This window comes from Equus przewalskii, chromosome 24, assembly GCF_037783145.1.
Source record: "Equus przewalskii isolate Varuska chromosome 24, EquPr2, whole genome shotgun sequence".
NCBI classification, from domain to species: domain Eukaryota; kingdom Metazoa; phylum Chordata; class Mammalia; order Perissodactyla; family Equidae; genus Equus; species Equus przewalskii.
This window is the reverse complement of record NC_091854.1, coordinates 6,119,873-6,147,092: the sequence shown is the minus strand read 5'-3', so window position 1 is coordinate 6,147,092 and position 27,220 is coordinate 6,119,873. Positions and strand designations below refer to the sequence as shown.

The 27,220-nt window shown below is 45.7% G+C and overlaps 1 protein-coding gene across 1 annotated transcript in view; it reads right to left on the bottom strand.

Annotated features, from left to right (window-relative positions):
• Nucleotides 1-27,220, bottom strand: part of ABCA4 (ATP binding cassette subfamily A member 4) — a 130,625-nt gene that overhangs the window by 83,460 nt on the left and 19,945 nt on the right. The window contains exons 6-11 of the mRNA XM_070592606.1: nucleotides 25,415-25,612; nucleotides 10,127-10,216; nucleotides 7,608-7,848; nucleotides 6,455-6,594; nucleotides 5,735-5,851; nucleotides 4,861-5,058 (exon numbers count right to left, since the gene is read on the bottom strand). Coding sequence (XP_070448707.1) covers nucleotides 4,861-5,058; nucleotides 5,735-5,851; nucleotides 6,455-6,594; nucleotides 7,608-7,848; nucleotides 10,127-10,216; nucleotides 25,415-25,612 — 984 coding nt within the window. The remainder of the gene's footprint in view (nucleotides 1-4,860; nucleotides 5,059-5,734; nucleotides 5,852-6,454; nucleotides 6,595-7,607; nucleotides 7,849-10,126; nucleotides 10,217-25,414; nucleotides 25,613-27,220) is intronic.

Below are 27,220 nucleotides of genomic sequence, written 5' to 3'. Positions count from 1 at the left end.
AAAGGATAACAATTACGCCTCCTGGGCAAATAGTCAGGAGCGTTGCCTGAGACGACGCGTAAGTGTCCGGCACAGGGGCTGGCTCATAGCAGGCTCAAGTACAAGTCCCTTCCCTCCACGCATGACCCCCGCTCACCTCCACCTGCGATCTCCTTCCTCAGCCCTTTTCTATGTTTCTGAGAGACTGATGAGGCATAAAACAAGGTCATTGCCCATGAGTTGCTTGTGATCCAGTTCATGGTTCTTGACATAATATTGCTCTCATGGTATAGACTTCTGTGCTTGGGGAAGAGTTCACCCTAGCCTCCCAGTGCGCTTCTGGAGTCAATGAATCAACAGCAGAAAGCAACAGGACAGATATTCCGCAAATATCTATACATCTGATTCTAAAGACATTACATGATCAGTCACTTTATCTTCCCAATCCTATTTTTTTTCAGGCCACCATGAAAAATATGCTCCCTGAGCACATTCTGATTGGGTGGTAGTGACATGTGGCCAGGAGCATGCAAGGTACAGAGGAAAAGTAGTCCCCAAAATCCCACTACTGATAATTCATCAACAAGATAATCACCATGTAGATAGCAAAGAGTTATGCACATATATTGACTGTGGTGACAGCAGAGCAAAGAGGAGTTAATGAATACATGTTTTTTCAAGACTTAGGGAAGGGCAGCTATGACTGGTTAGAGGACAATTTTATGCCTTGATTGGAGGCATTTTCACATTAAATTTTGGCTGAATTCAGCTTCCTCATGTGAAATTCAAGACCTGAAATTCAAATATACTATGACATTAAAATACAGCGTGAACTCTAGATAGTATTCTGTCTGTACCAGGGCTAAGCTTTCACTAAACAAAGAAATCAAAGGGGAGGAGCATGTATTTTTTTTAACCGAAGCATAATCAGAGGAATAATTTATTAACTTTTCTAATTGCGGTTTTCTCCAGAAGAAAAATATATGTGAATAAGACATATAAATTCTGACTATGAAAGTGCACATGTACCAGCTTCAGATATTTACCTACATGAAGGCTCATTTGCCCTCAGTCTCTTTAGATTTGGAGAAGAGGCTGATGAGAAGGCCTGCAGACATGAATCTCCACACGTTAGAGACATGAGGCTCCTGAAATGTCACTGTCACCCATCTCCCTAGTCCACTGCCCACCTTCTGACCAGGGGGTCTGCCTTCCTTTCTTTTTTTTTTTGAGGAAGATTAGCTTTGAGCTAACGTCCACCACCAACCCTTCTCTTTTTTTGCTGAGGAAGACTGGCCCTGAGCTCACATCCGTGCCCATCTTCCTCTACTTTATATGTGGGACACCTACCACAGCATGGCTTGACAAGCGGTGTATAGGTCTGCACCTAGGATCTGAACCGGTGAACCCCGGGCTGCTGAAGTGGAACGTGTGAACTTAACCATTGCACTGCCGGGCCTGCCCTGGGGTCTGCCTTTCATTCATTTCTTTACTTTTCCCTGCTAAGGGCAGGGGATCAGGGGAACGACAGAATGTGACTATGGGATGAATGAGATTGTAGAAGATCCTTTTTTTTTTTAGGAGGTACTCTAAGGACAAGAGAATTTCCAGAGCCACTGGACCATCGTCCACAGAAGTATCAGAATGGCACCCAGAACCATCCTCCCGAACCTTCAGGAATGGTCTGACATTTCTGATTCTAAGCCAATTCACTAAGGTTAATATGAAGAGTAGCTTCATAGTCCCTGGTTAATGTTTACACAAAGTTTTTGAGTCTGAGAAAATGGTACATTCCTTACTTGGTCTGTGGTTCAGGGGTAGACATCCAGGTGGTTTATAGTTAGAGCTGCCATGCATCAAACGTCTCTACTCTGCACTCAGCCCTCTCCCATTTCATCCTCACACCCACCTGGAAAGGAGAGCACCCCCAACAGATGAGGAACCCAAAGCTGAGCATTTACACACACCCCTAACTCATCAATGGCATGAACACGCTGACTGCTCTGCACACTTCTCTCATATGTCCTCAACAACAACTCTATGTGGTCTGCCGTGTTATTATCTGGATTTTAAAGATAAGAAAATGGAGCCTTAGCAGGTAAAGTGAACTTCTCAGAGTGACACAGCTCATAACCAGCAGAGATCTAGGCTCATTTGTCCTCACGGGATGGGTGTGAAGGTTCCACAAGCAGTAGCCTAACACGGCATCCAAGTGACCTGGCGAGGCAGCTCCAGGCAGTGGGACACTCTCCAGGCTACTCAGTGGAATGTCCAGTGACTAAGGCCTCACCCCAAGCAGAGGAGAAGGGGATTTAGCCCTTTTATTAGTTGAAGAAAAAACTTATTGTATTACTCTCTGTTCCTATAAAGACAAAAGGCTTAAAGGTCTTTGCTCTTAGTTCTCGGAGCTTCTGTTATTGTTCAATGTCACATTTGGGTGCCACATTGACCTAGATTGGCATGCTTTTCATTTTAAAGAGTGTTTTTGCTTAATTTTCCTGAAGTGATTCCCCCCCACTGTTTTGGAATAGTCAGGGAAGTAGGCATAGAGGCTGGCCCAGGAGGAAGTTCTCAGATCTCTCTGATATCGTCGTGCTGCTGAAAAGGAGAGCTCCAGTTAAGGCTTAAACAGCCCGTGAAGGAACCTCCTTGCTGCTCTGTCCTGGGGAGACCCTTAGAGCCATTGGGGAGGGGTTTTCACACCCTATCTGCTACTGAGTTGTCCTAAGGATGGGAGCTGCGGGGTCTCCAAGATTCCTCCAGACTTTCCAAAACACAGGAACAAAAGAAGAAAATTCCAGGACCAATTGCAATGATTGGTTTCTTCCTCACTGCCCATTTCCCCTCCCACCTTCTGCCTTCAGGTCATCACCCTCTTGCTTTCCATCCTCCTCCCCTCCAAGGGCAGGAAGATCAGAAACCTCATCATAATCACCTGCTGGGCCCCTGCCACCATCAAAACCCCTCTTAGGAATGCCTGGGGGAGGCCACTGACCTGTGGCCACCGTGGCCTTTGCTTAGAAGCATCTGGCTGGGCTAACAGGATTGTGAGGTCCTCAGGAAGTCGTGGTGGCTGAGGCAGGAGGTAATTAGCTGCTTCATAACCCCTAGAGGAGTGTCAGGAGCAGCTCAAGGGCCTGATTTCGCTAGCGCCACTCTCTTCCTCCTAAACAATAGTTTTTGTTTGTTTGTATTTTGTTAAAAAGTTAATATTTAAGTGCTTACTATATGCCAGGCACTATTCCAAGTGCTCTGCATGAATCACTCAGTTCATTTTCATAACAAGCTTATTAGGTAAGTACGATTAATATTTCCATTTTACAGATGCAGAAACTGGGGCCTACCTAGCAGGGATTTGAACCCAGGCAGACTGGCTCCAGAGACTGGATTCTTAACCATTTAAGCAGTGAAAATATACTAAGTATTTGTGGCATGCCTGGTGCAACAGTAAGCACAATCTATATGGAAAAAATAATCCTTCAAGAAAATAAGATCTTTATGTCACCATGCAAATGTCAAGTCAGACAAAAGACAAGAAATATTCGTTATTACTGATAGTGCCTTGCAAAAACACTGTGAGAACTGCTGAACTCCACTCTGCCAGAATAAAGGAATAGAGCCCCTCTCCATCCCTCCGAGAGTCCTGCCTGTAATTGTAACCACAGTGGTGGATGGTGGTGGGCATGGCCAGGGATGGGGACTTAGGTGGTAGAGGCACTGTGAGAGGAAGGCCATGTCAACTGAGTAACTGTACAAGGGGACTCCAAGGCCCCACCAATCCAATAGGTCTGTAAATATACAGATTACCGGACCTCTTCCCTGGGAATTCTCAGTCTGTCAGTCTGGACTGGTGTCCAGGAATCTGTTTTGTAAAAAGCACCCAAGGTCATTCTTGCCTTCAGACAAGTTGGGAATCGCTTTGCAAAGACCTGAACTTTGGTGGTGCTGCTGCCACACCTGGCCCCTTCTGAAGCCACCTAGGGAGTCTGTGCGGCCACTGCCATGGCTCTGGAGAGGGAGCGTCACACAGTCTGGGGAAATTCTGGTGGCACCAAGGGCAGCTGTTAGGTGTCACAGACAGGATGCAGATCTTGAGTGCCTGTATTCAGAGCCTGCCCTTCTGACTCCTCTACTGCCTCTGTCTGTGTGACGGGATCTTATTCAACCTCTTTAAGCCTCAGCGTCTGTATCTGTAAAATGGGAACGGTAACAGTGCACACCTCATGGAGCTATGGTGAGGATTAAATGAGCTACGATATGTAAAGGCACTTAGCACAGTGCTTGGCACAAAGTAACACTCAATAAATGATGGCTGTTGTATGGAAGGTGAAGAAGCAGGGTAATTAAGGGTGACCCTAAAATCTCTAGCTTAAGAATTTGAAAAATGCTGAGGACAGTGAGCAGGATAGGAAGTGTTGGAGGAGGGTGAGTTTTACGGGGAGGGAGAACACGAATTTGTTTTTGGACATGTTGAGTCTGATATGTCTATACAACCTGGGGGTGGGAGTGTCCAGCAAGAGCGGGACCTCAGAACTCGAGGTTCGGTGGACACTGGACAGCCACTGAAGCAATGGCAGACAGGAGAGAGTTGAGGATGGACACGGACACTTTATGGGCGACAAGGGAGGAGGAGCAGCCAAGGAGGAGTCAGGGAGCTGTTCCAGGCAGAAGATCTGGAGAGGGAACTGTTTTAAGGGTGGATAAGCTGTTAGAGAAAGGGGTTCATCTCGTTTGGGAGCTGTGGGAATTCTTGTTTCTTCAGTAGGGAAAACGAGAGCTGAAACCCAAGACCACTTGACTTGTTGAAGGATCTCTGGCTCCACCCATAGGGCTGTCTTTAAGGGGCCCAGTGTGGCCCTCAGGTGACTTGCTGCCCCTTACCTCCAGGTATTGATTAGCCAGGCGTAGGGTGCGATCAGCGATGTCAAATACATCCCTCCAGTCGATGTCGGCCATGTTGTCAGCCCGGCTCTCTCGAGGACCGTTGTAGAGGAAGTGGAGCACAGCTTCAGCAGCAATACCTTCCTCTGCAAGCTGCTTATTCAAAAAGTCTCTTACTGTCGGGTTCCCCAGGGTGTCCTTAGCAAGAAGCAATACAGTTACAGCTTTAGAAATTCCACAGGATCTTTGGTCTGGTTTTTATGGCATTTCCAATTTTTAATGAATAGGGATAAACTCTAAGCCTCCCGAAAAAGCTAGTGGGTTTTCTTCCATCATAAGGTGTATCTATCCATATCCCATTTTCCCCGAATACATGAGTCTCTATAAGAGAGGGAAGGTATGTATATGGGGTGGGGGAAGCAGGACAGGCAAAATGGTATTCAGGGAGCTTTCTTTTTCTTAAGGAGTTTCGTTCTCTTTTAATTATCCCTGCTATATAGGACTCTTTTCTCCTGGTTTTGCGAAGTTTAAAATGATGCCACACAGATACACACAATCATCTTTGCAGTTATGGAGCTGGATCCTGGCGGAGAAGGCCCTGTGGATCTGAGTTCCTCAAGTGAATTTGGAAAAGCAAGAAACCTCAGGGAGCCAATGGTCTTGTGGCAGTTTTTACATTTCCCCTAGAATTCAAGAAACAGATTTCCCACCCAAAGTCAATGACTCCACTTGGCGACAGCTTCTAGAACTGGTGCTTGTTATATTTTGATCTTACTACAGTAGTGATTAACCCTTTACTGGGAAAAGGAAACAAATGGAACTTTCTTGGCCCTTCTCCCCCACTCCCCCTCCCAACCTCTAATGCCATCCGTACTCTGATCATGGTCATCTGTGTGCTCTTGTCAAAGAAGTACCAGATCTGGGGCCCGACTTCTTCCCAGGCTTTGACCAACTTCCTAAGGCGCTCCAGCTCTTCAAAAGTCGAGTTGGCCTAAAACCAGACAGAGATAGAGACAGAGAAAAGAATGGAGAGAAAAAAAGTGAGAGAGAACATTTGGTGTATCTTTCCTGCCCCATCACAAACCCTCAAGCTTTAGGAAAGGCTTTTCAGGGAAGCGTCTTTATTGTTTTGCTCTATTGATATTTCCCAGAACGATCTGCTATTTTCCAGCCTCCCAGACTGACAGAATCTAATTTCTTAGTATCTCAGAAGTACATGTAATATTGGTGATGTTATTGTCTCAGAACCTCATTAAAGCTAGATCTAGACTTCCTGTGAGCAAATGCTCTTCCTCCCTTCCTCTCTCTCTTTGTCTGTTCCAGGTAGCCAGGATTCAGAGAACTGTGAGCCCTTCCATTAGGGATATAACTCAGGTGCTGGGAAGGAAAACCTCATCGTAGGATGCTGGGCAGAGAGGGGAGGGCCCAGGCAGGGGTGCATTCCAATGATGGCTGTGGATGGGGAAGGAACCCAAGAGTCTACTTAGCAAAAAACAAACATGAGGCTTACTACTGGGAGGGCACAGTAAAATACACACACACACACTCTTCTGGGCAGTCCAAGGTAGAAGGGACAAGACAGCTGGGATCTTACATTCTTCAGTACCCTGCGTGCTGCAGGGGAATCCGGGGTAAAGAGGATTTTTCCCATCAGCAAAGGCTTTGCCGCCCTCCACACTATTTTGGTTAGAGGGTTTGACTCCAGGCTCTGGATCAATGCGTTACAAAAGGTCGCTGCCGGAGAGAAGGACAGATTTCATAGAAACTCCCGGTTGCTCAGAGCTAAACATAGTCATTAACGTGTTCACATCACATGTGTCATTTAACTCCATGCTGGAGGATTTGACAAATAACCTAAATTAATACGCTGTACCACACCAATAATGAGCTCATCATTAGTAAGTAACAAAACGCCACAGTGCATCTCAATAGGGGCCTCATCAGAGAAACAAAGGATGGGGCTTGCCCTGTGGTTTATTCTGCTTGAGAAGAAGGAGGCTGAGAAGCCTGCTTGCGATTATTCCAAGAAGCAGAGGCCACTCACAGATGAAAGAGACCGAGAGGCCTCCCCTTGGAATCTCAGCTTTAGTCTCAATACTTTCCCTTCAATTAGCTGCTTAACTTCTTTGTTGTGTGTGGCTATCTCAGTGCCCAGATGCTTTTGGTGTGTGCCTTGCTGCCTCTTTTCAGTTTTAAACTAGAGGGTCACCCAGTTGCATTTCTTCCCCACCCCACTCTTCTTTACCGCACAGGAGCCAAAAAAAAACAGCAGTGAAAGGTGGGAAAGATGACTTGCCAGGGACTTGCCGTTTGGAACCTAACTTGGTACTATACACACAGACTCTCAGAGCATTGTGTTTGTAGAAACATCCCACAGCCATGTTTACTTGCCAGGGCCCTTCTGACCTGAGCTTTGCTTGCAACTCTGGGTTGCCTCCTCATTTATCTTTCTTCTCTTCCTCCATAACTTAACCCCAGGTCAATCAGATCAGTGGGAAATGTCCCCTCTGTTCCCTTTCCAAGTGGGTCTCAGTTCTTTCCATGGCTTACATCCAGAATTCTTTATGAGCACCGGCCCGTTCCTACTGCGGGAAATGGGCTTTCTGGGAGGGGAAGTCTCTTTGCCGAGGGACCCTCAATAAGACGGAGGGAGAGTCAACCCCAGGACTGATTTCCCAGGGACGTGTCAAACCGTCAGCTTAACCAACATTGGAAGCCGATTTGTATGCACAACTCAGAAAACTTACTTGTTCTTTTGTCATAAGAATAGATAGGATCTTTCCTTGTAGAGTCAATCCCCAGGAAGGCCTTATAGTTATTGTCTTCATACCAGTTGAAGGAGAACACCCGAGAGCCTCCTCCCTCCGGGTAGCCACAAAAGAGGTCAGACAGGATGCCCGTCAGCTGTGTGAAAGTCTCTGGGCCGTCTGTCTGCAGAAGGGGCCTGGTCACCCACAGCAGGTCTTGAACACTTGGCCGATGGATGAACTAGGGCAAGGCAAAGGCTTCGGGTTATTTTAAGGCAGTCAGAATCATAGTCTACCATGAGGCCAAAGCTTCAAAGTTTGGGGAGACCTCCACATATGTGTTTGACTTCCCCATTTGAAAGAAAACATTCCTATTGTCAGCAATGCTTATTTCAGCCATGAAATAAAAACCTACTGCCATGTACTCAGGGCCAAGGAGGAAACTAGGATGAGCCTTAAAGGACATCACAAGTGAATCCCAAAGCATTTTAATATCGCTTCTCTTTCTAGTACCCTTTATTTGAATTCCTTGGGAATGTGTCCTTGAGGGAATGTAGAGCTATTTCACTGCAGCCAGTTCTTGGGTTCTGTGATCCCACCAAGATGGGGATACTGGAAAAGACCGGGAAACAAAATGATGCAGGAATGGATCTGTCCTAGAAAGGCAAGGTCAGATAAATTTCTTTAGTCAAATAGTGTAGAATTTAGTTTCTTATATTTGGAAAATTATCTTCTTCTTAGCTTAATTTTACCAAATGTGAACTCTTCATTTCTCTGAAATGTGTGGTTTGTGGTTTCTTTTAGTGTGTGTGTGTGTGTTTATTTGTGTGTATGTGTTTTAAGATTCAAGCACATATAGAACAGATGAAGTCTCCATTCTTGGAAAAACGCTTTTTAAATTCTGTGCTAAACTGAGAAGAGGCTGGTGGTCTTCTCCTCTCCAAATGGGTACCCATGGCACTCTCTGGCCTCACCCTTTGAAGGTAGATCTGTAATGCTGGCAACTAAGTTGAGGGCTACCAGAGTTGCCAGGGTCTTGGCTCCCATAATGCCATCTGGCTTTGCTTTAGGGGAAAATAGGAAATAAAAACAATACTGTTTTTATTCCCAGAACACACTTTATTACTCATTTTTAAAGGCATTTGGGAATTTGCAAAACGATTAAGATTCAATCAGGTGAGACTGAAAACAGCTCCCCTGCTGCAATAAGTGATGTTTACCTGTCATCCCTTCTCTGTCCGCAGGCCAACACTTGCCCTCTGAACCTGTTGAGTGCCCTGTAGAATCCACACAGTGAGTCATGCCTATAACCACAGTCTAGGCTTCAATAATAAAGCTGGAATCTCAAATTGCTTCAACAACAGTAAGTCTTGTGATGGTAATCTAAGGGGTTATTACTATTATTATGTTGCTCATTTAATCAAAGCACTCGGAGATGAAGGATCTGTTTCAGGGTCGAATGGTCTAGTATCTGTTAATATAAACTGGGCCATCTGCTTCAGCTTACATCACAAATGCTTAGACTTGCTATCTAGACAGGCAAGAAACTTCTGGAACTCCTACACAGAATGAAGAGTGTTGAGATGCTTTGGGGATTTTTTTTTACATTCTCTATCAACTTCAACCCTATTATACTGATATGAATTTTTTAAATGCTTATGAAGGAAAGAATGTTAAACAGAGACTCCCACTGCAGCAAGTGGCAATCAGGACAATGGGCCCTTCTCTGACTTCCCTGCTCACACTCTGCTGAGGCTGAGCTCAGTTTTCTGAAGACAGATTCCAACCATGCAATGTTCTAGGCTGGCAAAGCCCAAGTCAGCTGAGAATACTGGAGGGGGAAAAAGTTTGGAGAAAATTATATTTCACCTTTTGCCTCCCTTTCATAATGCTCATCACACTTGAAGGTAATTGCTTATTTCACATCTCTCTTCCCCATTAGACTGTATGTTTCACAAGGGCAGTGACCACATCTGTGTCTTCGTCATTATTCTCCCAGCACCTCTCATCTACTGAGTAGAGAATCAGTTTCTATACAGCCAAAGGCTTGTGCAATCAGATGTTAATTAAAACGTGTGCATCTTTTACAAAACAACACGAAAAAGTCAATTACTTTCTTTGTGATGAAATGAGTTGATATATGTAAGACTCAGCACCTGTAAGCACTGTGTAAGTATATACTATTACTATTAGCGGTATAGGTGTGTGTGGATTTTTAAGAGCATAATATTGGACCACATCAGTACTGAAAAGACTCAGATTTGATTGTCAGTCTGTTGATAATTTGCCACACCAGACAGGGTGGTATTTCTTTCGAGGCGTGAAATCAGAAGGATGGTTCCTTTCTGTCTGCCTCTGACCCAGGAGCACAGATAATTTAGAATATAAACAGGTGCTTTGAAATTGCTAGATGGAAAGATCAAATATATTTCTCCTTGAACAGGTTTGAGGCAAAATTAAATTATTAAAATGGTGGAAAGATATAACAAAATTATAATTACTATCATCGGGCCACTTACTTCTTGAATTCTTGGTGACACATCAGATAATATTTTTCCCCAGGATCTCAGATTGATACCTTGAGAACTGCTCTCTAGGAGTGTGGGAAGCTGTAATTGATAGAAAACAAATTAAAATAGATATATATGTATATATATAGTTCCCCACACACACATAGGCGCTATCTGATCCCCTCTATGCTTGAAAACCATTTCCTCCCTTCCTTCTGATCACAGGGCCTCTTCTGCAAGATTGCTTTCAGAAACAAACTCCTTTTATCCAGTTGAGACCATCAAAGGCTCTTATTCCAAGTCACCCTGCTGAGCTAGTCAATCACAAAGAGTTTCATGGTGACATTAAATACACCAAAGTGACTCTGGCTGCTGGTTTAGTGACGCCAAACAAGGCTCCTGCAAGAAGGCGAACAGCGCAGCTGCTGGGGTGGAAAGGAAGGCTGTGTGCGGAGCTGACGTCTGTTCACCTTGGGCTTTGTAGATACTCTTGGGCTTTCTCGTCGTTGTTCACGTCTTCGCTCCCTTTGTGTCCTTTTCAGGCAGGTTGCATCTCTCCCTCTGTTCAACACTACTTTCCTATATGGAAGATGTGGCCAGTTACATCACCTTTCTTTTAAAGCTGCTGCTGGCAGCTTTAAAGAGAGAAGTTCCCTTGCAGATTCTCCAGGGGATAGCAGTGTTCAGGTGACCCCAGGCCCCTGGGACCACAGAGAACTGTTCGTGCCTTTTCCACCTCGGTGGGGAATGTGGAAGCCCACTTGGTGGCTCCAAGTCCCAGAGCCTGACGGGAACACCTTGTTTTCCAGAAACCAGGTTCAAGTCCTGAATGAATGACTGCATTCTCACTCATCCTGTGTCTTTTAGGACTGAGTGCTAAGTTTTAAGAGGGTAGTTTTCAAACACAAGTGTGCATCTCGAGTAGTCCTGGAGGCGATCGGCCTTTCAACAAGCTTGACATGTAATTCTGATTCAAGCATCTGTGGAGCACAGGCCACAAGCCTTGCTTTTTATTTTCCAGTGGGCTTCTCCTAAATGACGAACACCCTGAGCCAGCTGTGGGAAAGCAGAGATGCAGACGGAGTCAGGCTTTGACCAGCCCAGCCTCCCCTCTTTCCGCACTGTGCGTGCAGGGGCCTTTGTGTCCTCTCTGACCTTGAAGCCAAAGAACAAATGTAGGTACCCTCATGGTGCATTAGCTTTTCAGGCTTGTTTTCCAACTGTAAAATGAAAGGCTTGGCTATGCATGAGAGCTACAAAGTAGGTAGCAGCATTTTCCAGAGGAAGGTGCAGCAAAGCCACCATAGAAACTATACCCCTGAGAAGTGTCTTCTGTCCTCAACGCTAACACTGGGCCTAGGCATTGGTCTTGCCATGACTTCTTTTCAAACTCCTTGAAAATGGCTTCATTGTCTGCTGGGCAAGGCACTTTAATTCCTGTTTCCCCACAGGAGAGTGGGCTGAGGAGAGTACGTAGGAAGAGAGGAAGCAGGTAAAGACGTGTGTCAATGGCAAGTCATCACCCGTCCTGTCCCTTCTCCCTCCTAACTATCTCCAACAAGATCTGTCAGAAATGGAAGGGGATCCAAGAGGTACATCAAAAAATGCCATGTGTGGACCTTATTTTGATTTTGATCTGAAGAAACCAGTTGTAACAATCAGAGGGAAAGTGAACATGACTGGGTCTGAGATAAGATTAAGGAATGATAGTTAATTTTGTTGGGTGTGATCATAGCATTGTGGTTTTGTTAAAACAGAGTTTTCATCTGTTAGAGATACATAGGGAAGTATGGAAGGGTGAAATGACATGTTGTCTGTGATTTGCTTTAAAAGACATTGGGGGAAAATATTGGGGAACAGATAAAATAAGAATGGCCAAATGTTGAAAACAGTTGAAGCTGGGTGATGGATACCTAGTTGGGTGAAGCTGGGTACATGGGGGTTCAGTAAACTATTCTCTCTACTTTTATACTTAGGTTTATAATAAAAATTAAAAAGAGGGTTTTTTTGTCTGCATGCAAAAATAAATACATTGCTGAATGAGTGAATACTAAGTACAGATTCTCTCCTCTCTGTTTTTTCTTCCTCACTAGGACTGCCTTTGCTCAGGCTCGTCTTGCCTCCCTCCCAGAGTATTTTATCAGAATAGCCTTCTGCTGGCCCCTTGCCTCTAGTCTCCACCCTTCCAGTGCACCCTCCACACTGTAGCCTAAGTTACCTAACAGGCCGACATAATCACGTCACTTCTCCTGCTCAAGGATCCTCCTTGGCTCCATACTGTCTCCAGGAGAGAAAGTCAATACCAGTGTTGGACACACAGGGCCTCCATGAGCTGGTGGGTGGCTCCTTCTCTAGCCTTCTCTCTTGCTTTTCCTCCATCAGGCTGGACTTCTTTCTACATTCCCTATGAGGTCAGTCTCCTTCTCATGCCTCCTAGCTCTGCACACTGTTCCCCCTGCCCTTCTCTGTCTGGCTTGCTTTTCCTCATCCTTCGAGCCTCATTCCTAACACCACTTATCTATGTGAAAGGCAGTGTCCCTGTGATCTAGACAAGACTCCTCTTTCTCTGCCGCTTTGCTCACCCTCGCCCTGCTATGTTCTATTAAGGCGCCTCGTTTATTTCCTTCCTTACACTCTTCACCATTGCTAATTCTTCTGTTCTTTACTTGTCCTCTGTCTCTCTTATTAGACTCTAAGCTCCATGTAGACAGGAACCGTGTCTGTGTGCTGGGCACATAATAGACACTCAGGTATATATCAGACACAATGAATGAATGAATGCTCATATTATAGCAACAAGCAGATGGACTCTGATTGTTTATATACCTGACACTCCATGACATGGTATGCGCATTAAAGGCAGGGTATTAGTTGGGGTTCTCCAGAGAAAACAGATCCAAGAGGATGTGTGTGTGTATATATATACACACAGACAGGAAGTATATATATATATATATATATATATATATATATAGCGTGTGTGTATGCACATGTGTGTATATATATGCGTGTGTGTGTATATATATGTGTGTGTATGTATATATATGTGTGTGTGTATATATGTGTGTGTGTGTGTATGTATATATATATACCTGTAAATATATATATATATACATAGGAAGAGATTTGTTATAGGGAATTGGCTCATACAGTTATGGAGGCTGGCAAATCTTAAGATCTGCAAGGTGAGTCAGCAGGCTGGACACCCTGGAGAGGTGATGGTGTAGTTCCAGTCCAAAGGCTGAAGGGCTTGAGATCCAGGAAGAGTCAATGTTTCAGTTCCAAAGGCAGAAAAAAAGCCAAAGTTCCAGTTCAAAGGCAGTCAGGCAGGAAGATTCTCCCTTACTTGGCGGAGGGTCAGCCCTTTTGTTCTATTCAGGCCTTCAACTGATTGGTTAGGCCCACCCACATTAGAGAGGGTAATCTGCTTTACTTAATCTATGGATTTAAATGTCAATGTCATCCAAAACACGCAGGATAATGTCTGACCAAATATCTGGGCACCCCTTGACCCAGTCAAGTTGACACATAAAATTAACCAATACTAGAAGGGACTCTATCTTTTTATCTTTGTATCACTCAAACTTCTTATCTATTGTATTCTCTATAGACACTCAGGAAACATCTGTGAATCATAACACTGGGCACTGGAGCAAAGGTTACCCTAGAGGCTATGACACATCAATGTCCAATTAGAGAAGGCTCCGCAAGACAAGTCTACTCTGAAGTTGCCTTGTTAAAAAAGAGTAAATGAATTTCAGTCTTTTCATCTTGAAGTCAGATTCCCTTATATTGAGGTCGTGTTAGAAGAGGATGTAATGAATAAGTGGTAAATTAATAACTTCCTGAAAATTCACCATTATTCAGTTTTACTAATTCAATCAATTTCATTACTCAGGTAATTCTGAATCAGAAATACAACACAGATTTTTTGAAGATAACTAACAAGACTAATAACTGCTTACTTACATGAAGCATGGGGTAAGGCTCTCCCTCAGTCTGTGCCTCTCCACCATCAAGGGTATTAATAATTTGGTATGTATCTTTCCAGAAACACCAAACTTTTAACTTTATTTTTACATATTTCCCCTGGTTGACAATTCCACAGACCTCTGCTTTTTGACCAGTTTGTAGTTCAATCACATTAGCTTACAGGCCAGGGCTGGGAGAACACCCTGTCCCAAATGGTGTTTTTGCTTTCCCTAAATACTAAAGGTTCACTTCAAGAGCACGAGATAAGCGTCCCCCCCAATCCCCACATTTTCATCACCCTGCTGTCTAAGAGAGGTTTAATAAATCAATAACAGGCAGCATAAGAAAGATTACAAGAAAAAAACACTCATTTATCCGCTCCATAAACATTGAGTAGCAATGAATTTATGTGCAGGACAGAAGAGATACAAAAATGAGCAGATCTCTGTTCTTACTGCAAAAATTGACATCAATGTTCATGCTCATCCTCGTAGTCCCAACCCTTTGCTCAAAGACTGAGCTACATCACTACCCGCCCTCAGAAGCTACAGTATCCTTTCTGTTTGAGGACATTCTCTGCACAAACTCTTGACCTTTTTCCTCTTGCTTCTGCTGTGACTCAACTCCCACTGTGGCAGAGATCTCTGTCTACCCAACTTTGCTAAAGGTGATAATGCCTGGCTAAAAAACTACATTTCCCATGTATATGGGGTGGTCATATGACACAATTCAGACCAATGATATCAGGATAAGTGGGTGGGGCTTCTGGGAAAGGTCTTATAAAGGAGTGCACTCAGCCCTCCACCTTCCCCTTGCCTGGAACATCGATGAGCTGGAGGGGTAGGGCAAACATCTCAAGATAACCAGATGACAAGCAAATGCCACGGATGAGTGAGGGAAAAGAAGAGGAGTCTGCGTTCTTGAGAAAATTTGTGGAGCCTCCATAGCACTCCTGAATGACCCACCACAGGACTCTCCTTTAGGAGGAAAATGAAACCCGCTGCCTTTCAGCATCCTGCTCCTCACAGCCAACTACTGTTTCTAAAAGATGTAATCACACATTTGACAAATATGTATTGAGTGTCTGCTGTGTGTCAGGTGCTGGGGGTACAGCAATGAGCAAAGCAAAGTCCTCCCTTTATGACGTCTGTTGTTGTTGTTATGGCCATCAAGTCAGCTCCTGGTGACCTTATGAATGAGTGATGTCCACGATGTCCTTTCCTCAACAGCCCTACTCAGCATCTGTAGACTCATGGAGTCTACCTTAACAGAGTTTACCTTCAAGAATCTCACTGATGTATCTTCAGCCTTCCCACTGCTGTTATCGTGTATAAATGCTCAAAATTCTCACACATGAAAGAAAGAAATTCTTCTGATCCTTTATCGCCTGGTAGCTACAGTCTTCCCTCCGCCACCCTTAACTTCCACACTTCTTGGAAGAGTAGTTCACATCCAGTGATTCACTGCCTCCCCAACACCTCCTCATCTTCCACTCTCATCATCCTACTAGGATGCTATAACTAGAACTCCAGGGTTCCTCCCAGTTTCTAAGTCTCATAGATACTTTTAGTTTTTGTCTTTTCAGACATGTCTGCTTTTCTCGACACTTTTAATCATGTCGTTTTCCTCCCTTGGCATCTGTGACACTGCTCTTGCCGGTTTGTTGTGTTTCTTCTCTGCCTTTCCCACGAGCTCCTCTGCCTCTCCCTTCCCCTTCAGTGCTGAGGTTCCTGAGGGCCTGCAGACCTGCGCTCCTCTCACTCTGCACACCTTCCCTGGGTGGCTTCATTCCCTTTACCATTTAATCTGCCACCTGTTTGCTGAGGACTTCTCAATCTGCACCTCCAACGTCCACCTGGCTGCTGGACATTTGCTTGGATCCAACTTGTCCTAAACTGATCACATGATCTTTCCTCAAACCAGCTTCTGTTCCTTTGCGCCCTTCTTCAGCAGGTGACACCACCTTCTGCCCAGTCACCTGGGCTAGAAGCCTGGGAGTTGTCCCTGATTCTTCCCCATTCCCATCCCATTGTCAAAATCCCCAGTCTGCAGATCTAGGAACTGGCGCTGGCTCTGAGCGTGCGGCAGGATGAGCCCTCAGATGGCAGAGAGGGTGGTCAAGGGACACCTGAAAGACTGACTTAGGAAAAAGCTGGAATCAAGGATAGAAGTCCAAGAAGGTATGCAGAGAAAAAACAACCAGATCCTAGATGATGAGAAGGTACTTAAGAGGGACTAGGAACCCAGGCACAGAAAATAAGGGATTGTCACCACTCGTGTGTCCAAAAAGATTGGACATTGATCAATCAGTCACCAGCTCCTATAGCTTTTAATTACTTCCTCTTCTTTCTGAGTCTGCTGTCTCTTTTCCTCACTTGACTGTGGGCTGGAGATTATCTGTGGCTGTATTTTACCTAAGTGGACATCTTCTCTCCATCCCCTCTCCTTTATCTCCATAGGCTCTAGGCACGTTCTGATCTTAAAACTCCATCCCGTATCACATTCAACACATTGAAAATCACTCATATCTTTATCTATCCGTATCTATATGTATTTTTATCGATACATAGAGTTCTATATATCAATATAGATATAGATAGATATGTATACAGACTTCGTTTTTGAGGAAGATTAGCCCTGAGCTAACATCTGCCGCCAATCCTCATCTTTTTGCTGAGGAAGACTGGCCCTGGGCTAACACCTGTGCCCATCTTCCTCTACTTTATATGTGGGATGCCTGCCACAGCATGGCTTGAGAAGTGGTGCTAGGTCTGCACCCGGGATCCAAACCAGTGAACCCTGGACTGCCAAAGCAGAGCATGCAAACTTAACTGCCACGCCACCAGGCCGGCCCCCTGTATATAAACTTTTTAAGGCTCTTCATTTTGCTTTTGAAGTTATTTGGCCTTGAATAACTCACTTAATGAATGATCTGGTATGATTTCTCAGCAATCATTGCAAATACTTAGGAATGTTTGTAAAGTGGGAAAACCTGAGCTATAAACTAGTTTTTAATTTCAAATTGTATGAACACTAAATTTAACAATTAAGTTGGATAATATTACCCTCCTTAAACATTCAATTTAATGTTTATTCATTTTAATTCTAAAGCTTTTTTTTTTTGTATTTAAGAGGCACAATTTTTTATTTTCAACTCTCAAACATGTTTGCAGGCCTCTGCAAAGCTTGTGGTCCTTGGATACTGCACCTATTACTTTAGTTCCTAATAGACAAAATGGCCCACCCACCCCCTTCCACTCCATCCTCCCTCCACCCCTACTGGGCAAAGTCAAGGTGTCTGAAACCACCTCATTTTCTCCAGAAAGCCTCTTTCCTTCACCGTCATGCTCTTCCTGTCCTCTTTCCCCACCGGTTGGGTGCCCCTCCTAGCTGCTCCTAGAATTGTCAGTGCATTTATTTACCACTTTTATATTAGTTTGCTATTGTTTATTAATGTATGCGTCTCTCCACTACCCTTTAAACTCATTAGCATAGGGATCAATTTATTTTGTTTTATATCTTCAGGACGTGGTACACAGTAGGTGCTCGATAAATGTGTGTTGCATTAATTAAAGAGTAAATGGACTATAATCTAGTGGAAAAGAGACAGTGTCTATTGAGGTTCCATGAGAGATGTCTATACAGGTATGATGGAGACTTACAGGCATGGAGTGGTTCGTCCTACCTGGGGACAGTGAAGGTGACATTTGAGCTGATGTTTGAAGGAAGACAAGTTGATGAGCACTGAGGGTGAGGGCAGTGTCTGTGGACAGAAGGAGAGGGCCAGGAATTCCAGGTGGAGGGAGGAACGTGAGGAGAGTCAGCAGGAGAGAGTGACTAGAGAGACAGCCAGATAAGAACAAGACCAGGAATTTAGGGGAGAGGGAACAGGAGGAACCACAGCTTGAGATGCATTTTTGTGTCTGGTTAACACTTTTTCTTTTCTTAATAATATTCATTATTCACACATTTACTGAGCTCCAGCTGTGTGCCTGGTATCATAGCTGCAATTCCTTTCCTAGCGCTTTTCAGTGGAGATGGCAGATAATGAGGGTTTTGTACTCACACATTCATTTTAGAGACCACCTACAACTCAGAACAGTGCCTGCCCCCCCAGGGAGCCCTCCGTATGTATCTGGCCACCAGTTGTCTGACTGATGTTGCCATAAATTATAGAATAACTTTCCCAGGGCCCTCCTCTTCCTTTGGTTCCCTCCCCCATTATCTATTCAGACGCATGTGGATTGTTGCTGCTAAAAGAACCGGAAGAGACTAAGTTTATTTGAATGGAGATGGGAAAACATTTCTGGAAAAAAGGTCATAGACCAAAATGGCAAGGATCATCTCACACACGGAGACACACAGACACACACACATACCACCATTTCCTATGCCAAACAAGTTCTTTTAATTTCCCAAACAACGAGTAACCCTCCATGTCACCACTGGGCTCAGTCCTGCCAACTCAAGTTCAAGGTCTGACTTGACTTCTTCAGGAAGACTGGATATACACATGGGCCATGGAAAGGGTATGTCTCTATCGTCTCTCAGCTGTGGCTGGTCTGAGGGGTCCCTGGGCTTTGGTCCTGTACTTACAAAATGGATACAAGGCCCTAGTCAGCAGCCAAGAAGATTCTGGCTATGTGAAATCTCTGTTTGGGTTCTCAAGGGGCAAGAAACTTGTCTCTCCTTTGGGATGGTGTAATATTTTATTCTTAAGGCAGAATAAAGCATGTTAGCTACTAAAAAAAATCTTGTTTGCTCATGTTTTGGCTCCAATGGGTAAATCAAACAGATGCCACTCTGCCAGCTGAATTTTTGTTTGTTTTACTTTCTCTGATTCAAAGAAGACTATCTGGAAAACAGTACTGATTTCTAAGTTGAGAATGTACCTAACGCCAGGTAAATAGGTAGCCTTAGGTTGAAAGTATCTTTACAGGGATGACATGGCCTCTGGGAGCTGGGGGAAGGCTCTGGAGTGAGGGATGAGTTGCTGTCTTGAAAGACCCAGACAGAGGTGAAAAGCAGATGAAGTGGTGGACAGACAGTATGGGCCTGCTGTGTATAATCACGGGCTAGTGCTACAGGAAATCCAGATTTATCCGGGAGGGAAGTTGTTGCTAGGCAACTGGGAGAATGTAGATTTGAAGCATGTTTGTTGCAACCTGACAGTTGTTAAGCATCAGATGAAAAGAGAGGAAGCTGGCTTCAGTGGTGAGGGGGCAACCAGGAGGGGACACCATGAGCACCAGGAAATGCGTCATGAGAGGAGAATTCAGACTAAATCACTCGGGGTGGGGGGATGGGGGGTGGTGTGGAATGCCAAACTGTGTCCACAGGGAGGGGTCACAGAGACATGCTGTCTCCCAGGACTGGAGGGGACAGAGCATCTGAACAAGAGGGTGGGCTCTGGGGTATGTGAACAGGCAAGTTATGGGACTCTCTTTCTCTCAATAGAAACTAGGCCTTTTTTTCTCCGTGTGACTTCAGTCCCGGTATTTGTGGTTGCTGAAAGCAAAACTGAGTTTGGAATCTAGGGGCAGTCAAAAGGTCACTCCGTGAGACAGACCTCCTCCTAGTCTGAGGGGTCTGAGGAGAGAATGTCCCATGTAAGTGTTTGAGGAGGACGTTTCTGGGAGTGGAGCAATGACAGAGGAACAGTGGGGCCCTCCACAAAGCGGCTGTTCAAATTCTTGCTTTGGTAAGAGCAAAACTGCATTTTGTTTCAAACTGCTTTTCCGTCTCATCTCTAAGGTGAATTTCACTACCATCCCCTGAGATATGTAGCGTAAGTCTTGTTATCTCGATTTTACAGATGCGGAAGCTGAGATTCTTTTAAATAACTGCAAGTTAGGAGCCAATCCAGAACGTGGACCCAGTCTCCTGATCACCGGGAGGTCTTTGCATGCTCCAGCAGGATGCCCACCCTCTGGTCCTTTCACCATGGGGTCCCACACTCAGGGGAGAAGCTGATTACTTCCAAAGGAGAGTTAAGAAAGAATCTGTGTCTATATTGAGACCTTTTAGGAAAGAACATATATTAATGGTAGGTAGGAAAGGAATTTTAATGCAAAAGCTCCTAACCTGGCGTTTGGCTTCAGGGGCTCCAGGAGCTCCCACCCGCCGTGTGTCTGTGTGAACTTATATTTCTCTAAGGAAAAAGTTACAGCTATTATCAGATTCTCAAAGGTAGTCCTAATCCATAAAAAGGTTAAGAACTGCTGTTCTGTAGAGAGAAGAAATATCAGAGGCCAAAATCCTTCTTAAAACCAGTTTCCCCTGGAGACAGTCTGATGCCTCACGCTTTGGTGCTTGATATATAGCTACTGAATAAAGGCCAGGACCCCAGGACCCGTTACGGGCAGTCTTCCAGGGGCCTGCTCTTGTCCTAAGTGACTCTAGTTTTGACCTCTCAGGATATTCTTCTTTTTAAATTCATAAAAACAACATCTGATATGTCATGAAAATAAGCTCTGGCCCACTGCATGCTTGGAGCCTAAAAGAATCCAAGGCAGGCCGATATCAATGACATCCGTAGGCCTAATGTACATTTAATGGACACCAATGTTCTTCTTCTCTGTTTCTTTTTATTTCTTTTTTATTGAAATCCGTTCACCCAGAGGAAATTTTGATTTTAATAGACACACAGTTTTGTAGATGTAGACAGAACAAATGCTAATGCTGTAAATTGGATATACTTGCTGTGGCTTAACAATGTTCAAAAAAAATCCGTTTTCTGACTTGATTTTGTTTTCAACAGCCCTTCTGACCCTGCTCTATGCTGCTGGCGTTGGCACCACTCTTATCTCTTATTTCCTCCCCAAAACCCTCACACAGAAGTGGGAGAAAGTTGATAGTCCAAAGATTCAGAAATTGGGAGGGAAGGAAATTATGAAGTTAAGAGATTAATGGGACCTCATTGTAAAATCCTGGAGATGTGGGGCTTTTCCAGAGAATTTTAACAGAGCAATATAATCCAAAAATTGAAACACATAGTTGAAATTTGACAAACAGCAACGAATGATCCCAGAGAGCCGAAACTGGGGCCAGCTCGCTCTGGGCAGAGGGTAGTCCACCCACATTTATTCTCAATGATTCAGGAATTTAGGGAGCAGAGCCAAGAACAAAGCAGGACATTGAAAGGAGCGTGTAGTCAGGACCCCCAAGACTGGGTCCTTTCTTCCCCCGTACTCAATGTTCGGCCACCCCGTAGTCAAAGAAACACGGGTAAAATGAAGTCAGAAAAGTAAAAAGCCGCAACAGAGTAGCATTTCAGGGGGAGGAAAGAAAGCTGAATCACGCCACACTGGAAGCGACTGCAGAGGGGAAAACCATGGGCCAAAATGCCGGGGAGGCCAAATTTCCTCTATCAACATCCATTGAAAGGGGGAAGGGAGGGAAACTCAGATTTCCCAGCAGTGTGGCAGGTCTTGGCACCGCCTCAGTTCCCCTGCCGAACTTCCACAAATAAACATTCAGAGCAGAAGGACAGATTCGCTTCTCAGCAAGATTTCAAAGCTGTACACCAGAGTCAGAGAGAAAACAGGAAGGATCCTAGAGGGAGGAGGGGGAGGGGGAGGGGCATGCATGCCTTAGGCCAAATCAGATGGGAAACGTCCCAACCCCTCACCCGAAACTGACGCACCATTATTTATAAGATGTGAAACATTTAGTGTTGGCAGTCATGCTACCGTGGGCCCAGGTCTGAGCTGCTGGGTTTCAAGCTGGGGGCGTTAAGCCTGAAAAGAACACAGGTGAAGACAAACCCTTTGAAGCTATCTCAACCAAGGTGAAACCAAGAGGAGCTAAATCTCCTTGGAGAAAATCCAGCCACCTGGCTGCTTGTTTCTTTCCCAGCAAACCTAGGTCACTGGGCATCCAATGTATGTGTGTAAGCGCGTGCTTGCATGTGCATGAGTGTACGTATGGGGATGGGTGGGGTGCAGTAAGGCCTGCATCTGGATGATTTGAGGATGACAACACTCACCCTGATCATCAAGGGGCCGAGGAAAAACACAGCTGGCCCCAGTTGGCACTGACCCCCAAACTCCCCTCTCCAATTCTCTGAGCTCTCCAGGTTCCTGGGTCTGGAGGTTGCACCCCACCTACACTCCCAGCACCTTACACAACAAGCAGGTGTCGTCACAGTGGTTTACTGAGATCGCCCTTTTTCTTTGTTAATGAGCACTGACTTGGCATTTAATAAAACCTTATTTACACGCTGGCGTACGTGCGTGTGAGAAAGAGCCAGGAGAACAGAAGGCGCGGCATTCCCTGTGCGGGGCTGAACGTGGCCTCTTGCCAACCAGCTGCAAAAACAGCCTTGTCCTGAGAGGCTCCGCCCTGCCTCGGAGCAGCCCCTGCCTCGGGGAGGGTCATGTTCTGTCCTGAGCCCTCTGTGATGCCTTAGCGGGGGTTTTTCTAAAAACCCTGATAGGATGGGTATAGGAGCAATAAAAGCAAAAATCTCATCTTAATGCCTGCAATTTCTTTCATTTCCCTATTAGCAATTTTTTTTAATGTTTAGCTGCTCTGTCCATTGGTCAAATGGAAAAGCACATGTCAAGGGCACCAGACACGGTGTTTGTCCTCTTTGCTTGGGGCTCATATGTCCTGTCTTGGTCTGGTCTTTCCCCACAGAGATGAGCAAGAGCAAGACGGTGGTGGGTGATCCTCAAGGTCCGTCCCCGTCTCCCGCAGGGCTTTCTCCTTCAGGCAGGCTCCGGGGCCACGCACCACCGGCTTTGCTAAGAGCACAGCAGGGAGGATATGACTCAACACCACCTTGATCTTCTGGGTGATCAAATCAAAGTGCTTCAAAGCCTTAGCAGTATTAGGGTACTATTATTATTATGCTTGGTCTGTAGAATTGAGACTGTAAATCAAACTCCTATTTGAGGTCGGTGATTCTCAACCGTGTGGCTGGACATTGAAACGATCTGGGAAGCTTTTAAAAACACTAAAGGCCAGCTGAATCAGAACCTCTGGGGTTGGGGGCTGGGAATTTGTAGTTTTTAAAAGCTCCCCAGGTGATTCAATGTGCAACCAAGGCTGGAAGCCAGTGCTCCAGTGGCCACATGTTGTCAGCATTGCTGTCTCTAAGCCACGGTGCTGTGACACGGCCTATTTGCTCATCTGTTCAGTGAGGGCAGAGGCTCACGGTTAGAGCCCTGGCCTCAGCACGGGGCCTGGCTCCTCACAGGTGCCCCGTTCAGGTTTGAGTGCACGGACACATGTCCAGAGGAGGTGAGCGAGCACGCAAGACTTGCCCCAGGTCAGTGAGGGCGACCGGCCAAAGTTCTCCTCTGGGTTCTGACCTCTAGCACCTGCCAGAGCAGCATGGAAGGGCAGCGTTTCTGGTCTTTCTTGTCTGACAAATAAACATTTGGAAGCCAGTGACCTGAGTTTGGGCCCAGTCCCTAATGAAGGGTTTGCCCCAGGACCCCCTTTATCCTGCTACATCCAGAACTGTCCTCCCAGAATGGCTGGTCATGCCCCGGAGGTCAATTGACCGATCCCAGCAGCCCAGGTGCATCAGACAGAGATGCCTGACCCTGCTCCTTTTCTAGTGACCAGAGGATTGCACCATCCTGGGCACCAGGGATCCTCTACCAGCTCTGCAAATACAGGCGCTGGTTCCTGGCCAGGCTGGTGTTCAGCTGCCCAGCATACAGGATCTTTATCACCCGACTCACTCTTCTGACTGATTCTGAAAACAAACCAAGGAGTGACTCTAAAATCAGGTTCCTTTTGGAACTTTAGACACAGAAGTTTGGACCACATGGCTTTTTATTCTCCCTGCAGCGTGGGGAGCCGAGAGACCTTTTCTGGGGTCCTGGGCTCTCAGTGGTGGCAGCATCCATAGGTCCTGACCCCTCTTAGCACCCTGGAGGCCCACCCTGATGAGCCGGGAACTCTGTTGAGTAAATGTTTTGAGGGAAAGTCACACTTTGAAAGGGACGAAGTGTGAACTCTGCCAGAAATGGTGGGGTCTTGTTTTATTTTGTTTTGTTTCTAAAGGCCTTCGGCTTGATTTTTTTGTTTGTTTTGCTGAGGAATACTGTCCCTGAGCTGACATCTGTGCCAATCTTCTTCTGTTTTATCTGTGGGTTGCCGCCACAGTGTGGCTAATAAGTGGTGTAGGTCCGCACTCAGGATGTGAACCCACGAACCTGGGCTGCCAAAGTGGAGCGCGCCAAACTTTAACCACTAGGCCATGGGGCCAACCCCCACAGCTTGCTTTTTAAGACAAACTGAGAGTGGGTTTTCTGGGACCTGAGACAGCAGCCATGGAAAAGCAAAACACAAATTCCTCAACCGACTTCTCAGTGACCGGCACCCCCCACAACACAGCTCTGAAAGTTAAAATGTAGGCACAAGAGAAAATACAATTCAATGCTAGACGTGTTACATACGTCACTTCTGAAGGATTCTAATTTTGAGTGTTTCTTAAAGTGTGGCCTCCAATGACCTCCATTGGAATCGCCTGAGGAAACAGGGGAGCTTCCGGGCCCAGCCCAGATCTCCTGAATCAGTCCCTGGGCGTGGGTGCTGGGACCTTGCATCTTTTACCAGCTTCCCTGATGGTTTTCATTCACCCTGAAGTGTAACAACCACTGCTCTACACCTCCTTTATGTAATTCCCTCTTATCTTGTCCTAGCAAAGGAAGAGATATTATCAGGTCTCAAGAAGTGTGTCTGGGATGCAGTTCTGGAACACAGGGTTGAGCTGGGTCAGGGCTTTCCAAGTTTTTGAGATTATGAAATTTTCTCTATTATTTTCTACCCAGAAACAGCAACCTTTGGGGTCCAGAGCAGACCCCGAAGAGGGAGTGTGAAGCTCTCATTTATTGAAATTTACTAAATGAATATATTTTTTCATGTATCTTTTCGTACAACACTACCAATATTATATTTGTTTGTTGATGAGTGATGGGGTCAGGGAAGGCCAACTCTCTTGCCCATGATTGCCTAGCTAGGGAATGGTAGGGCAGGAAGTTAAACCAGACCTCCTTCTCTTTTCCACACTGCTAGAGGTGGCGGAAAGGATTCATCCCACATTTTGAGTGGACTCAGACCTGCCACAACCACAGACCTAATGATGAACCTAATAGCGACTCCCGGGTGCCTGGGTGACTGCTCTAGAAATGCCATCAGTCAAGATTCCTTGGGGCTTCAGAGCCTGGAGCTTCCTCAAGGATTGTCTTGAACACCAGGCTCACGCCCTCCCCGACTGTCAATTCATGAGTCTCATGGCCTGCCACCACGCCCTGCTGTCCTCAGGAATTACCTTCCAAGGGGCGAGAAGCTAAATATCTCCCTTACCACACGAAAGAGCTTGAAGAAGTCCACGTTGGCATACAGACTGTCTTCCATCCACTGTAGGGTGCCTTGGGAGAGGGAGCATATGGCGTCACGCACTGTCTGCGCCCCACGGCGCTGGCTGAAGATTAGGAAGCGCTCCAGGAGGACCTCGCTGCAGGCAATGTCCTTCAGCACCAGGTCTGGGACTCCGTGAGCAAACTGCAGGGAGGAGAAGCAACATGGCAAATCCCTCTGTGGTAGGAGAATACCGCCTCCCAACGATGTCCATGTCCTAACCCACAGACCTGTGAATACATTACGTTTCATGGTAAGGGGAATTAAGACTGCAGACGAAATTAAGGTTGCTAGTCAGCTGACTTGAAGATAAGGAGATTATTTTGGATTATAAGAGTGGGCCCAATGTAATCACAAGGGTCCTTTAAATGTGGAGGAGGGAGGCAGAAGAAACAATGTCAGAGTAACGCAATGTGAGAAAGACTTGGTTGGCCACTGCTGGCCTTGAAGGTGAAAGGAGGCTACTAGCCAAGGAATGTGACAGTCTCTGGAAACTGGAAAATGGACTTCTGTCTGGGGCCCCCAGTAAGTAACACAGCTCTGCCAACACCTTGACTTTCAGACTTCTGACCTCTGATAAGCAATGAACAATTTTTAGTACCAGTATGTCCCAAATAGAGTCCAAATGGGGCATACTTATGCTAAAACATTATTTGTTATTTATCTGAAATTCAAATCAAGCTGGGCACCCAGTGTTTTATCTGCTGACCCTGACCCCTGGAGAGCCCACATCATCCTGTGGCGCTCATGGACAGTGACTCTTGAAGCACAATCCTCATGATGGCCTCCAGAGGCTAAGGAGGTCTCAACTCTGGCCAGGGACCCTTGACCACCCAGCACAGTAACTGGACTCCCAGCAGTGGACGAGGCCCTGAGTAGTGTGCACAGGTTCATGAGCTTCCCCGGCCTCCACAATCTCCCCATGGCTTCTAATTACACAGTCCTCTGGGCTGCAGAGCAGGCCCAGGCTCGGCTACCCCCCTGCACAGAATCCGTCCAGACCACACATGAAAGCCTGGTTCCTAAATGAAGCACAGGTCATGGCTGACGCTGGGTTGGTGTGGACTCTGTCGGTCTCAGGGGACCATAACTGGGTGTGTGTTCCAACAGGGCTTTCCTGTTTTGCCCACACTTTACTTCTTGTCCCCAGTCAGAATCCCACCCTAAACCCTAATCCCAGAGTCTAAAACATTTTGAGGTGGGGGAAATCAATGAACTCACTGTCTAAACTTCTAACATTCCAGGGGAGAAAAGTGAGGAAGGAGGGGTTAGGTGACTCGAGAAGGTTACAACAGACTGGTGGGAAAGCGGGGACACCACGAAGGTCCCTGACTCATTCTTTCGCTCAGTCACTCATTCATTCAGTGCTCAGGCACTGAGTCCCATTCTACAGGACTAGGATAATTACTGGGGATACAGAGAGAAGAGGGTGAGTTTTCTGCTCTCCAGGGAGCTCGCGGGCTAGCTGGAAATGCAGGCGTTTAAGTAACAGTAAGTGCTCGATTGATCTAGTATAACCAGAGCACAGAAGAGGGAGCGTTACGAATAGCTAGCAAAGATAGCTCGCATTTACTGTTTACTGTTCTAAGTGCTTTCTTAGCACTTATTTATTCATTCTTTATTTATTTATTAGTTCTTTGAAACCCTGTAACAACCATATATGCAACACCCATATGGTCTATTTTAGAAATGAGGAAATATAGAGGCACAGACTGGTGAACTAGCCTGCATGAGGTCACACAGTTAACTGTG